We start from the raw sequence: 12,151 nt of genomic DNA on the forward strand, positions 1-12,151 counted from the left end.
GATTCTCAGGTATAAGTAGAAGAAAACTGGTTTCCAACAAAGAAATGAACAAACACCATGGTTAGGTATTAGGTGTCTAGAAGAAGGTGAAGTTTTGTAGTTAATCTTTTAACCTCAAACACCTAGACATTCTAATAACACCTTCCCCACTTAGAGAAGGAGATAAGAAAGGTTTTGGTCAATTATGCTCTGCTATTTATTGATGCATTACTTGGACTTGGTCCTCAGGGGCTCATGGGCAGGAACAACCAAACATGGATGAGTGAGTTCACCCTGCTGGGCCTCTCCAGTGACTGGCACACTCAGGTCTCCCTCTTTGTCCTGTTTTTGACCATGTATCTCCTGACTGTGCTGGGGAACTTCCTCCTCCTCCTCCTCATCAGGCTGGACAGCAGGCTCCATACACCCATGTACTTTTTCCTCAGTGTCCTGTCGTTTGTGGACATCTGTTATACCAACAGCACTGTACCACAGATGCTTGTTCACTTCCTGTCATCCCGGAAGTCCATCTCTTTCCACGGCTGCGTGCTTCAGCTCTACGTGTCCCTAGCAATGGGCAGCACAGAGTTCTTCCTGCTGGGGACCATGGCCTATGACCGCTATGTGGCAGTGTGCCACCCGCTGCACTACACAGTCATCATGCATGGCGGGCTGTGTCTTGGCCTAGGTGCTGGCTGCCTGGTGGCCGGTGTCATGAATTCGCTGATGCAGACAATCATCATCTTCCAGTTACCCCTGTGTGGTCACATCATTAATCACTTTGCCTGTGAGATGCTGGCTGTGCTGAGGCTGGCCTGTGCAGACATCACCTTCAACAAGATCATGGTGGCCATCTCAGGATTTCTGGTGATCATGCTGCCCTGCTTTCTGGTCCTGTTCTCCTATGCTCATATAGTTGCCACCGTTCTGCACATTCGCTCTGCCCAGGGACGCCGCAAAGCCTTTGGGACCTGCACCTCCCACCTCACCGTTGTGTCCATGTGTTTTGGCACTGCCATCTTCACATACATGAGACCCATGGGTGGCTCCTCTGCAGAACAGGAGAAGATGGTTGCCCTCTTCTATGCCATAGTGACCCCGATGCTTAACCCCTTAATCTACAGTTTGAGGAATAAGGATGTGGTTGGTGCCTTACAAAGAGTATTGGGAAAATTTAGCAAAATAGGATAAAGATCCAGAGAGTAGTTCCTCCCTTCCAACAGTCAAAAGAGAGATATTCCAGACAAAGAGGAATGAGGGACATGTTCTTTCTCCTAAGACTTTTTGTGAAAGTGGGTCAATTTTCATAGCCTGGTTCTCCGTGCCTCACTGCCCTGTAAAACATGTGAAAACAAAGCCAAAAGTCTCTCCTGTTGTTGAAGTGCACCCTGCTTCTATTTTGCTACAATATTATTGCAGCCCTCTGCTGACAAAATTCTTTCACATTAGTATGATGCTTTTAATCCTTTTGAGAAGATAACAGAAGGGGGGATAGCTGGGGCAAATGGGACCACTTATCTTAGTTTTTTTGAAAAATCTCCACACTAATTTCCACAATTGTTGCACCAGTCTACACTCCCATCAACAATAGAGAAGTGTTCTTTTTCTCCTACAGCTCCTCGAGCATTTGTTATTGGTTGTTTTCTTGATAATAGTCATTCTTTCTGGAGTGAGATGGCATTTCAGCATAGTTTTAATTTGCATTTCTCAAATTATTTTGAACATTTTTTCACATATTTATTTGCCATTTGTACTTCTTCTGAGACATGTCTATTTAATTCAGATGCTCATTTTTTTTTTTTTTTTTTTTTTTAGATTGGGTCTTTGCATTTGGAGGGTATGATTTTTTCCAGTTCTTTATATATTCTAGATATTAGTCCTTTGTCTGAAGAACAGCTGGCATAAATTTTGTCCCACTCTGTGGGTTGTCTGGTCACTATGCTGATACTTTATTTTGCTGTGCAAAAGCTTTTTAATAAGGTGAGATCCCAGTTGTTGATTCTTTGTGATAGTTCTTGTGCAATCTGGGTTCTGTTCATAAAGTCACTGCCTATACCTATGTCTCCCAGAATTTTACCGATTCTATCTTCCAGTAGATTTAGTGTTTCTGTTTTAATATTTAGATTTTTGATCCATTGCTTTTAGTTTAGTGCATGATGAAAGACATGTGTCTAGTTTTAGTCTTTGGCATGTGGAAAGCCAGTTTTTCTAGCACCATTTATTAAAAAGGCTATCCTTCTTTCAGCTAACATGTTCAGCCACTTTGCAAAGGTTAAGTGGCTGAGTGCTTTGGGAGTTGTTTCTGCATCTTCTAGTCTGTTGCATTGATCCTCAGGTCTGTTTTCGCACCAGTACCAAGCTGTTTTTAATCACAGTAGCTCTGTAGTATTATTTCCAGTCAGGGACTGTGATGACCCCTGTTTTGCCTTTGTTGCCCAGGATTGCTTTTGCTATTCTAGATTTCTTTTAGTTCCAAATGAATTTTAGGATTGTTTGTTTTCTGTAATTTGGTGACATATGCTAATGTTATTTTGATTAAGAGTACATTAAATCTCCATAGCAATTTGGGGAGTGTGGCTATTTTCACTATGTTGGTTCTTCCTACCCAAGAGCAAGAGATATCTTTCCATTTTCTGACATACTCTTTGATCTCCTTTTTCAAAGTACAGTAGTTTGTAATATAAAGATCTTTTACTTCCTTTGTTAGATTGAGTCATAAGTATTTTATTTTTTATGCTATTGTGAAAGATGTTGTTTCCCTAGTTTCTCTCTCAGTGAGTTTATTTGTGTACAGGAGTGCTATTGGTTTTTGAGTGCTGACTTTTTATCCAGCTGCTCTACTGAATCTGGTTATTAGTGCTAGAAGTCATTAGGTGGAGGCTTTGAGATCTTCTCTGTAGTGTATCATGTCATCTGCAAATAATGATAATTTAACTTCTTCCTTTCTTGTCATTATTCCTCTAATTCTTTCTCCTGTCTAATTGCCCTGGCTAATGTTTCCAGAACTATCATGGATAGGAGTGGAGACAGTGGGCATCCTCAGCTTGTTTCTGATTCTAGAGCAAAAGCTTTCAGTTTTTGACCATTTAGTATGATGTGGGCTGTTAGTTTGTCATAGACAGCTTTTATCAGATTGAGATAAAGGCTGCCGGTTCCAATTTCCTAAAGGTTTTTATTGTGAATGAGTGTTGGGCTTTGTCAAATATATTTTCGGCATCTATTGAGATGATCATACAGTTTTTGTTCTTGGCTCTGTTAATATGGTATGTTACATTTTTTGACTTGCATACATTGAATCATCTCTGCATCACTAGGATGAAACCTACTTGGTCATGGTGTATAATCTTCTCAATGATTTGCTGCATCCTGTTTGCCAGTGTTTTGTTGAGAATTTTTGCATCTATGTTAGTTAGGGAGATGTGCATAGTTCTTTTTTTGTGGTTGGCTCCTTCTCTAGTTTTTGTATGAGGGCAGTACTTGCTTCCAGGAATGAATTTAGGAGTATTGCTTCCCTTTCTATTTCATTGAAGACTTTGAGGAGTAATGGCATTAGGTCCTCTCTAAATTTTTTGTGGAACTCAGCTGTGTAACCATCAGGACATGGGCTTTCCTTTATTTGTAGGTTTGTAATTACATTTTCAATTTCAATTGGCTGATATTGGGTTATTTAGAATTTTTATGTCTTCTTGATTCAGCCTTGGTATTTCACATGTATCTAGGAATCTGTCCAATGCTTCTGTATTTTCCATTTTGTTAGAATAAAGTTTCTTGAAGTAGGTATTGATAATCTGTATTTCTGCAGGATTTGTTGTGATTTCACCTTATTTGTTCTTAATTGCCTGAATTTGATTCTTTTCTTCCCTTTTTTTGATAAGGTTGGATAAGGGTTTATCAATTTTATTTAATCTTTCAAAGAACCAACTCTATGATTCATTGATTCTTTGTATTGTTTTCTTAGTCACAATTGCATTAATTTTTGTTCTGATCTTTATACTTTCTTCCCACATGTGAGCTTTTGGCTCAATTTGTTTTTCTTTTTCTAGAAGTTTGAGATTCAACATTAGGTTGTTCATATCAGATGCTTATTTATGGAGTGGGCATCTGAAATAAACACACACCTCAGATGAAGAAACATGAATGGCAAATAAATATATAAAAAATGTTCAATATCACTGGCCATTCGAGAGATGCAAATTAACACTTTCTCACCCCAGAAAGAAATAAACCAATAACAAATGCTAGGTATGTTATGGGGAAAAAGGAACACTTCTCCACTGTTGATGGGAATGTAGACTGGTGCAACCACTGTGGAAATCAGTGTAGAGATTCCTGTATGAATTTTTTTTTTTTTACTGGGAATCAAACTTAGGACCTTGTGCTTGCCAGGCAGGCACTTGTGCTGCTGAGCTACATCCCCAGCCCAGTGTGGAGATTCCTGAAAAAATTCCTACAGGTTCCATTTGACCCAGCTATTTCCCACCTGATATCTCCCTAAAAGAATTAAAAGCATCATACCACAGTGATATATGCATACTTATGTTTATAGTGGCATAGTTTGTAATAGCAAAATCTTGGAAAAAATCCAAATGCCTATCAACTGGTAAATGAATAAAGAAGATCTAGGATTTTTTATACAGTGGGGTACTACTCTGACATAAAGAAGGATACACTGAAGACATTTCTAGGAAAATGGGATGCTCCTTGAGTCCATACACTTAAATCAAATAAATTGGACACACATAAGTAAATACAGCATTGTTTCTCTGGTGTGAGAAGCCAAAAGTGTAAATAAGGATTGAAATGTATAATAGGCATTGTGAAATAGGAAGAAAATGTTCAAATGGGAAGCAAAAGAAAAGAGATGGGAGGGGAAAAAGAGAGAAGGGAAAAGTAAAAGAAATGAGAAAAGAAGGGGAACATGGAAACAAAAAATGGAGAGGGAGGAAATATCGAAGGAAGGCTAGGAGAATGGGGGAAAAACAAGTTATTTCATGTGCAGGTACAAATTCTCTACAGTGAAAATGAATGTGATCATTATGTATATCTAAAATCTACCAATAAAATCTGATTTTAAAAAATTCCAAAAAGAAAAAAACATTAGGTTGTTCATAGGAGCTCATTCTGTCTTCTTGATATGGGTTTGAACTTCTATTGCTATCATTTCAGAAATTTCAGATAGGTGGCCTCCATTTTTTTTCTGTCTCTTGTCCCTTGGACTTGTGCTGGGTGGGCTGGAAATCGGGAGTTTGGTTTTGCTTCTGTGTCTTGTCTTTCTGTATTTTTAAACTTAATTGTATTTTTTTCCTGTGTTGATGCCTGTATACTTCTTAGGGTAGGTAGCTTTATCGCTAATATTGAAACCTCCTTAGGAAATATCTGTTCATCAGAAATGTCTTTTATGTGTAAGAGGTCTTTGGTTTTTGTGTCTGTCCCAAGATCATACCTTCCCAATTAATTAAGGATGAGATGCTGCCATTTATTTGGCTCAACCCCCAATCCTTTGCTACTTGACTATGGTAACTTTTATCACCCCAGATGGTCACAGTACTGTTGTAGAAGGGAGAACAACTAATTGCAATATGCCACCACTGCTGAAGTATTACAATTAGCAATACAGTGGCATTACACATTGCCTAGAATCTGACAAACTGGGGTAAGTTTTGATTTGAGATCTTTTTTTCCCTGTAGAGTCCCTAACCTTATTGTCACTAAAGGTTGAGTTAGCATTTAAGGTGCTTGGCAGGGAAAGAAAATGAAAAAAAAAAAGAAAGGAAAGGAAAGAAAAAAAAATGAGCAGAGAGTACGGAAGGAGCAGTCACTCACCCTTGTGCACCAGCTAAATTTGTTGCCAGGCTGCAATGTCCTGTGTTCTCAGGTAATCAAAAGAGGCAAGGGGCCCTATTCTAGGTCTTTCCTGCGTGGATTGAGTTTGCCATACCTTTTCCATTTCTCCTTTTTTTAGTGGAGCTTCCTGGGAATGGCAGTTTCTGCTCTGATACTAGTCCTGACCCCAACAGCAGGAAACACACACCCAGCCCTGTGAGCTAGTTTGTCGCCTTATAAAGTCCTATGTCTATGTTTTGCTTAACCTACTAGTGTCTTCTCTCAGACTTATCTTGGTATCAGGATGAATGCCTCTGCCTTTCTTCCAAGTACCTGTGTTTTTAGTTGATTTCCTCTGAAAAACTACAACATGAGTCCTCCTTTATTTAGTCTTGTTGAAACTTCCAAATGACCTGTTCTTAAGGAACCTACATTCTCATTGAAGGAAGTAAATATAGAAATAATAAAAATAAATGTAGAATAAATATAGAGTATTTGAATGATGTTATTTGCTATCGAGAAAATAAGCTAGAATAAATAGATGAAGAATAGTATGAAGACTACTCCTTGTACTTTTTGAAAGAGGGCTCCATAGAGATCTTGTGTGTGTGTGTGTGTGTGTATATATATATATATATATATAATTTTAAGGAGACAAAATAAACTATAAAAATGATACAGATTTTCAAAACAAGATGATAGGAAATTAACAATGGTTATTATATTGCATATTATTATCTTCAAAGTAGAACACTTAGTGCTTATATTGTTTGATCAATTTTGCATTCCTTTACCTGGTAATCTGAGATCATGTATATTTTCTGTTAAGTAATTCTAAATACTTTGTAGTATGTGTTGCTGTTATAAGTGACATTTTATTTTTCTGATTAGTTATAGTTAGTATGCAGAAATACTATTGGTAACTGCGAGGAAGGCTTATACCTAGTTCTCTCCTCAAAGCTAACATATTGTTGAAAAATTTTTCTAGACATACAATACACACTATAAAGAGTGATATATACTTCCCTTTAAAATTTTTGTGCATATTAATTTACTTGAGGTTAGAACTTCTAATGTCTCCTCAAACCATAATTATGAGAGTATATCAATGCTTATTGCTGCTTCTAAGTACATGCTTCTCTACTAAGCGTAACATTTGCTGTGATAATGAGATATTTTACCTTTACCAAGTAAAGTAGTTCCCTCTAGTTCTGAGGAAATGGACACTGTGATTTATCAAATCCTTTTTAAACCCACCAACCACTAAAACTATGTGAATTTTTTCTGAGGTTTATTAATGTAGTTAATCACACCAGTCAATTTTCTGATGGTAAATGATCCTTGAAAACCAGAGGACATGTATTGTTTTATCATGGCATATGATTTTCCAAAAACCCACTATAGGATTTACTTACTTAGGAATCAGCCACCCAGTCATCCTCTTGCCTAGCCACATTCCTACTGCTTTTTGGAAAGACCACCACACCTGCTCGCAGATTGGGAATAGCAGAGTGTAAGCTAGTGTAGAGACAAACCCGCCTCCATAGCACAGCACTTACAATAGTAAACTGATTTTCCTTTCCAAGAACCTTCTGCCTCCTGGCTGTTTGAACAATCAAAACTTCTACCTGGGCTCTAAAGAAAGCTACGAAATACCACATACTCTGCTACTGTTTACAATAAAGAAGGGGAAATTAGATATTAGTGGGAAGCTGAAAGTCTCTGACATAGAGTGGTTGATATTATTATATATCTTAAAATATACAAACATTCAATAAAGTATTGGTGATAATGAGAAATCAGGAAGGTGGCTGGTATATAAAGTCGGTAGTCTATGTCGGTCCTAACAAGAATGAACTGTACATGTAATAGAAAAACTCCCAGCCAGTCATGGTGGCACACGCTTGTAATCCTAGTACTCTAGAGGCTGAGGCAGGAGGATTGTTGTGAGTTTGAGACAAGCCTGGGCTACAAAGTGAGCTCAAGCCCAGCCTGAACTACATAGTGAGACCCTATCTCAAACACACACACACACACACACACACACACACAGAGAAAGAAAACCTCTCATTTATAATAATAGCATAAATTTTAGAACTAATAAATAAATCTAAAACATACAAGCAAAACTGTAATGAAAAAACTCTAATTTGAAGAAAGACATAAAAGAAGATCTAACATGAATGAATGATATCTGGTTCTGTATGAAGAATTAATACTACAAAGTTCAGAGAGTCTCAAGTCAATATTTGAACTCAAAACAATAGCAATCCAAATCTAGCAGACAGTTTTAAAAGTAGTACTAGTTAGGTTGACATTAAAGTTCATATGAAAGGAAAACTTTCAACGAATATCCAAAATGGATTTTAAAAAAGAAGTGAGATAAAATGTGAGTGACCAGGGCTGGGGATGTGGCTCAGTGTAAGAGGACTTGCCTTGCATGCACAAGGCCCTGGGTTTGATTCCCAGAGCCACCGATAAAATAAAACAAAACAAAACAAAAAAATGTGAGTGAGTATCCTAATATATCAAAACAAGAAGTAACTACAGTTAAAATCGTGGTATTTCTCTACATGAAAATGTATCAATGAATCAAAATGAAGTACAAAATAAAACTTCAGTATATGAGCATCTAGATATAAATTGTCAATTTCAAACGAATGAAAGGAAATATATACGACCTAATAAATTGTGCTGGGACAAATGGCTATTCAAATAAGAAAAAGAAATGTGATTTCATCTAGTATGTACCACAAAGGAAAAATAATTCTTAAAATTTAAAGATGGAGAAGTGTATTTTACGAATGAGTTCATGGCTCTTCCCTCTTGTATCCATATAAATAAGGGTAACAAATAGGAATAAGATAATAAATCCACAAAGGAAAGAAGACTGCAAATAGGAAAGAGAAGTGTTTTATGAGAGACATCAGCAACGTGTTTTTTAGGTACTGGAGATTGAACCGAGGGTTTCTGTGCTGAGCTACCTCCCAGTCTTTTTGTTTTTATTTTGAGACAGGATCTCACTACCTTGCTAAGTTGCTTAGGCTAGGCCTGAGTGTCCATCTTCCTGCCTCTGCTTTCCAGAGTGCTGGGGTTCTAGGCATTCACCACCATGCCTACTTGATTATGTCAGTAACATTTTGAAAGCTAGAAAGAGTCTTTTTCATTCTTCTTTTCTCCCTTTGTCTTCCTGTTGCCTCTCTTCTTCTTCCCTTTCCTTTTAAGGTCTCTGCTAACGTAGACTCATTTGCTTTTCTCTCACCGTCTCCAGCTGTCTTGCTGGTCTGTGTCCTGTACACACAGGATGGCTGTGGCCGTCAGCTTCCGAAAAAGCCAAAGACAAGTCAGCGGTCAGGGTTCAGCACGATGCTAGGCAGCTGAGTAGAGCTGAGAGCAGCATGACAGGAAATCTCCGGCCATTCTTGGAAATGAGAGAGACAGGGAGGGAGATGGAGAAGGGAGGAGGGAGAGGGAGGGAGAAAGAGAAAGAGAGAGACAGAGATAGACAGAGAGACTCACTGTAGTTTTTTCACACAATATAGTTTTACCTTTATTAAAACTCCTGAGAACTAATTTCTAAGTTATAAAACAGGACCAGGTCTGTCTTCCTTAAAGGAAAGGGAAAGATTAACATCCTACAGGCCTTCACAGCATGTGGTAGTAGAATTCCAAACATGGAGGGCAGCCCAAGAGTAAGCAACATCTCATTAGGAACTGGAATGAAATTGTGCCCCTGCCCAGCCTTGCGTCACAGGACGCACACACAGCATCCCGACAGTGTCCGGATTTCCCCGGAGCTAGTGCACCAAGGCATGTGGAGAAAGACAAATTGGAAAGGAGAAATAGAGATGTGATCATGTCTGCCTGCCTACCAAGTAGGATAAGAGAACTCACCATTCAAAGTAGAATCAGTGAAGAATAGACTTCATTCCCTTGAGAAATTAAAGTCTACAAACTCCTTCTACTACCCCAGGGACAAGGAAAGCAAACTTCCACTTGCAAAATTGAAATGTAGGTTAAGGTGTTAGGTGCAGAAGTGACCAGACAGAGGGGGAGGGAAAAGAAAAGAAATCTAATAAGCAAAACATAATTAGCCCCTTGAGATTTCCTTCCTAAAGTTTGAGGAAGTTACCTGCTCCAGTTGCACTGTGTTAAGATTTCAAACTCTCCTTGTCTTTACATCCTCCTGAAGACACGGATGGTTTTCTGCACTCTCCAGAGGTGAGTCAGGCATTTCAAAAAAACATTATTGAGGGACATGAATTACAAAACAAGTTTCCTTCAAACCTAAAGATATGATGGTTTGATATAACTGTTCTCTAGTGGAAGTTTGGCTGGACACAATCTGTTTTAGTCATTCAAATTAGGGAGGATTTAAGGATTCTTGACCTGTTTCAGGCCTGGGCCTCCTAGCAAATCTACCCCAGATTCGTTGCCTTGGTCTTTGCTGCCAGTGTCTTTTTTGACCAGGTATCAGTGATCAGGAATCAGCAATTTATCTTTATACTCACTTTCTGCTTGATGAACAATTCTTTGAAACAGAATATCTGTCCAAAATGCTACCCACCGCTGCTTAGCTAGAGCAGGTCAGAATGTAATGTAGCTTCCCTAGAACAAAGTATCCACACTTGCATCCAAATAGCTCGTTTAGCTGGTGTATGTTTTAAAAACATTCTAATAGTTTCAAGGTTATTTCCACTTTTATAGTCTCAATAAATCATTTTTCATATTTTTAAAATTATCATTACCAAGCTATGTACTCTGGGAAAGATATAATGTATGCCACTATCTTGATTTTATCATGTGAAAGGCAGATATACTATTGTTTAGAGGGTTACTTGCTTTTCTATAAATAATTAATCCCATGCAAAGGGTATTTTAAAATAAGTACATGATGTTGGAGGTGCATGAAAATGATCTTAAGACAGATGTTATGGTAGCACCAAATACAGGTGCTTCTACTGGAAATAAAAATTTGGATTGTCTGCTCCTTGGAGCTGGGTTTACTTGATGCTCAATTTTCTAAGAATTCTGTAGTAAGGAAAAAAAGAAACAAGAAGGTGATATAATCAAGGCAAAAAGCTGCTCAGGTGCAGAGGGAAGAGGACAAGAGTCCGCTGTTCACAGAGGAGTATAGGCCCAGAGTTCCTAGCTCATTCTCTGGCTCACATCTGCCATCTCCCCTTGTTTGTTGTGTTCTTTGTGCATTTGACTGAGTTTTCTCACCTATGTCTGGTGTTTATCCTTTTTCAGAACTGTTCCAAAGGCTTTCAGTGAGGCATAACAGTTTAAGATCAGCTCCACTCTGCCTTGGCAACGCATGGATGGTTCTGGTGAAGTATTTGCTACCCTTGATGCAATAGATTGTCACGTAGTAGCTGAAGAATGGGAACTGATCTTGTGTTGAAGTGGTTCAGTAATGCTATAGTGGTGCCTTAGCTATGAAAGTGTTTTTGTGTCTTCTACTTTGGGCTGGGAATTCTGTGTTTCTTTTGTTATGTAAGTGAAAAAAAAAATGTATGAGAATGTTCCAAAGTTCAGATATCCTGAGAATGCACTCCTCTTCCTGGTAACTGTATTGTGAGTAGGATTTTCACACTGCTAAGAACCAGATTCCTGAAAGTCTTCACTATAAAGGCCTCAACAACACTCTGTAACTAAGTAACAAGACCCTCAAAATATTTGAAGTGCTACTGAATAAAATATTAGGTAATTTTAACAATTTATAAACATTAAAGGTCAGTTATATGATATCTATAAATATTTATTTCATGTTTCTTTTCTTTCATTTTCATGGATTCTGTTTTCATCTGCTTTAATTTTAACTCCTCGGCCTCTTCACTGTACACTTCTTACCTTGTCTTCCTTTTTGGCTTTTTTTTCTTTGTGACAATTCTTATTAAGACAAAAGTTACATTTCTAAATTTCTTCTCTAGATAGCTCCTTAAGAATTTCTCTTGCTTAGTTACTGCATTAACAGGTATTTTTGTGTTTTTTCACACTTCTCACTTTAAAAAATATCAAACCTGTTTTATTTGCAAGCTCCAAAAGTTGTTGATACAAATAACAGGTCACCAGAAAATGCATTTGCCTGATCACAGCTGAACAGAAGCAAATTAACTTTAAGCAAACACAAATTCTCTCCTTTTGGATTCTATTTGTGTGTGTGTGTGGTAGGAAAACATTACTTATTTTGTTGTTTATTAGATTATCTTTAATTTCAATGAAAGAAATGTAAATGTTTTACATGAATTCACCTTTAGTCATCCTTTCTGCATTGATGTCTCCCGTGTGGGAGAATGAGGTGTGATCAAAATACACAGTGAATATTTAATTTTTTTTAAAAAAA

General features: G+C 37.8%; 1 protein-coding gene across 1 annotated transcript; it reads left to right on the forward strand.

Annotated features, from left to right (window-relative positions):
- The first annotated feature begins 234 nt into the window (after positions 1-234).
- On the forward strand, positions 235-1,170 carry LOC102023919 (olfactory receptor-like protein OLF3). Its single transcript, XM_005404879.1, has one exon. It carries the CDS (start codon positions 235-237, stop codon positions 1,168-1,170), a length of 936 nt encoding a protein of 311 aa, XP_005404936.1.
- The last annotated feature ends 10,981 nt before the right edge of the window (positions 1,171-12,151 follow it).

This window comes from Chinchilla lanigera, unplaced genomic scaffold, assembly GCF_000276665.1.
Source record: "Chinchilla lanigera isolate Chin_1 unplaced genomic scaffold, ChiLan1.0 scaffold00090, whole genome shotgun sequence".
Taxonomy (NCBI): domain Eukaryota; kingdom Metazoa; phylum Chordata; class Mammalia; order Rodentia; family Chinchillidae; genus Chinchilla; species Chinchilla lanigera.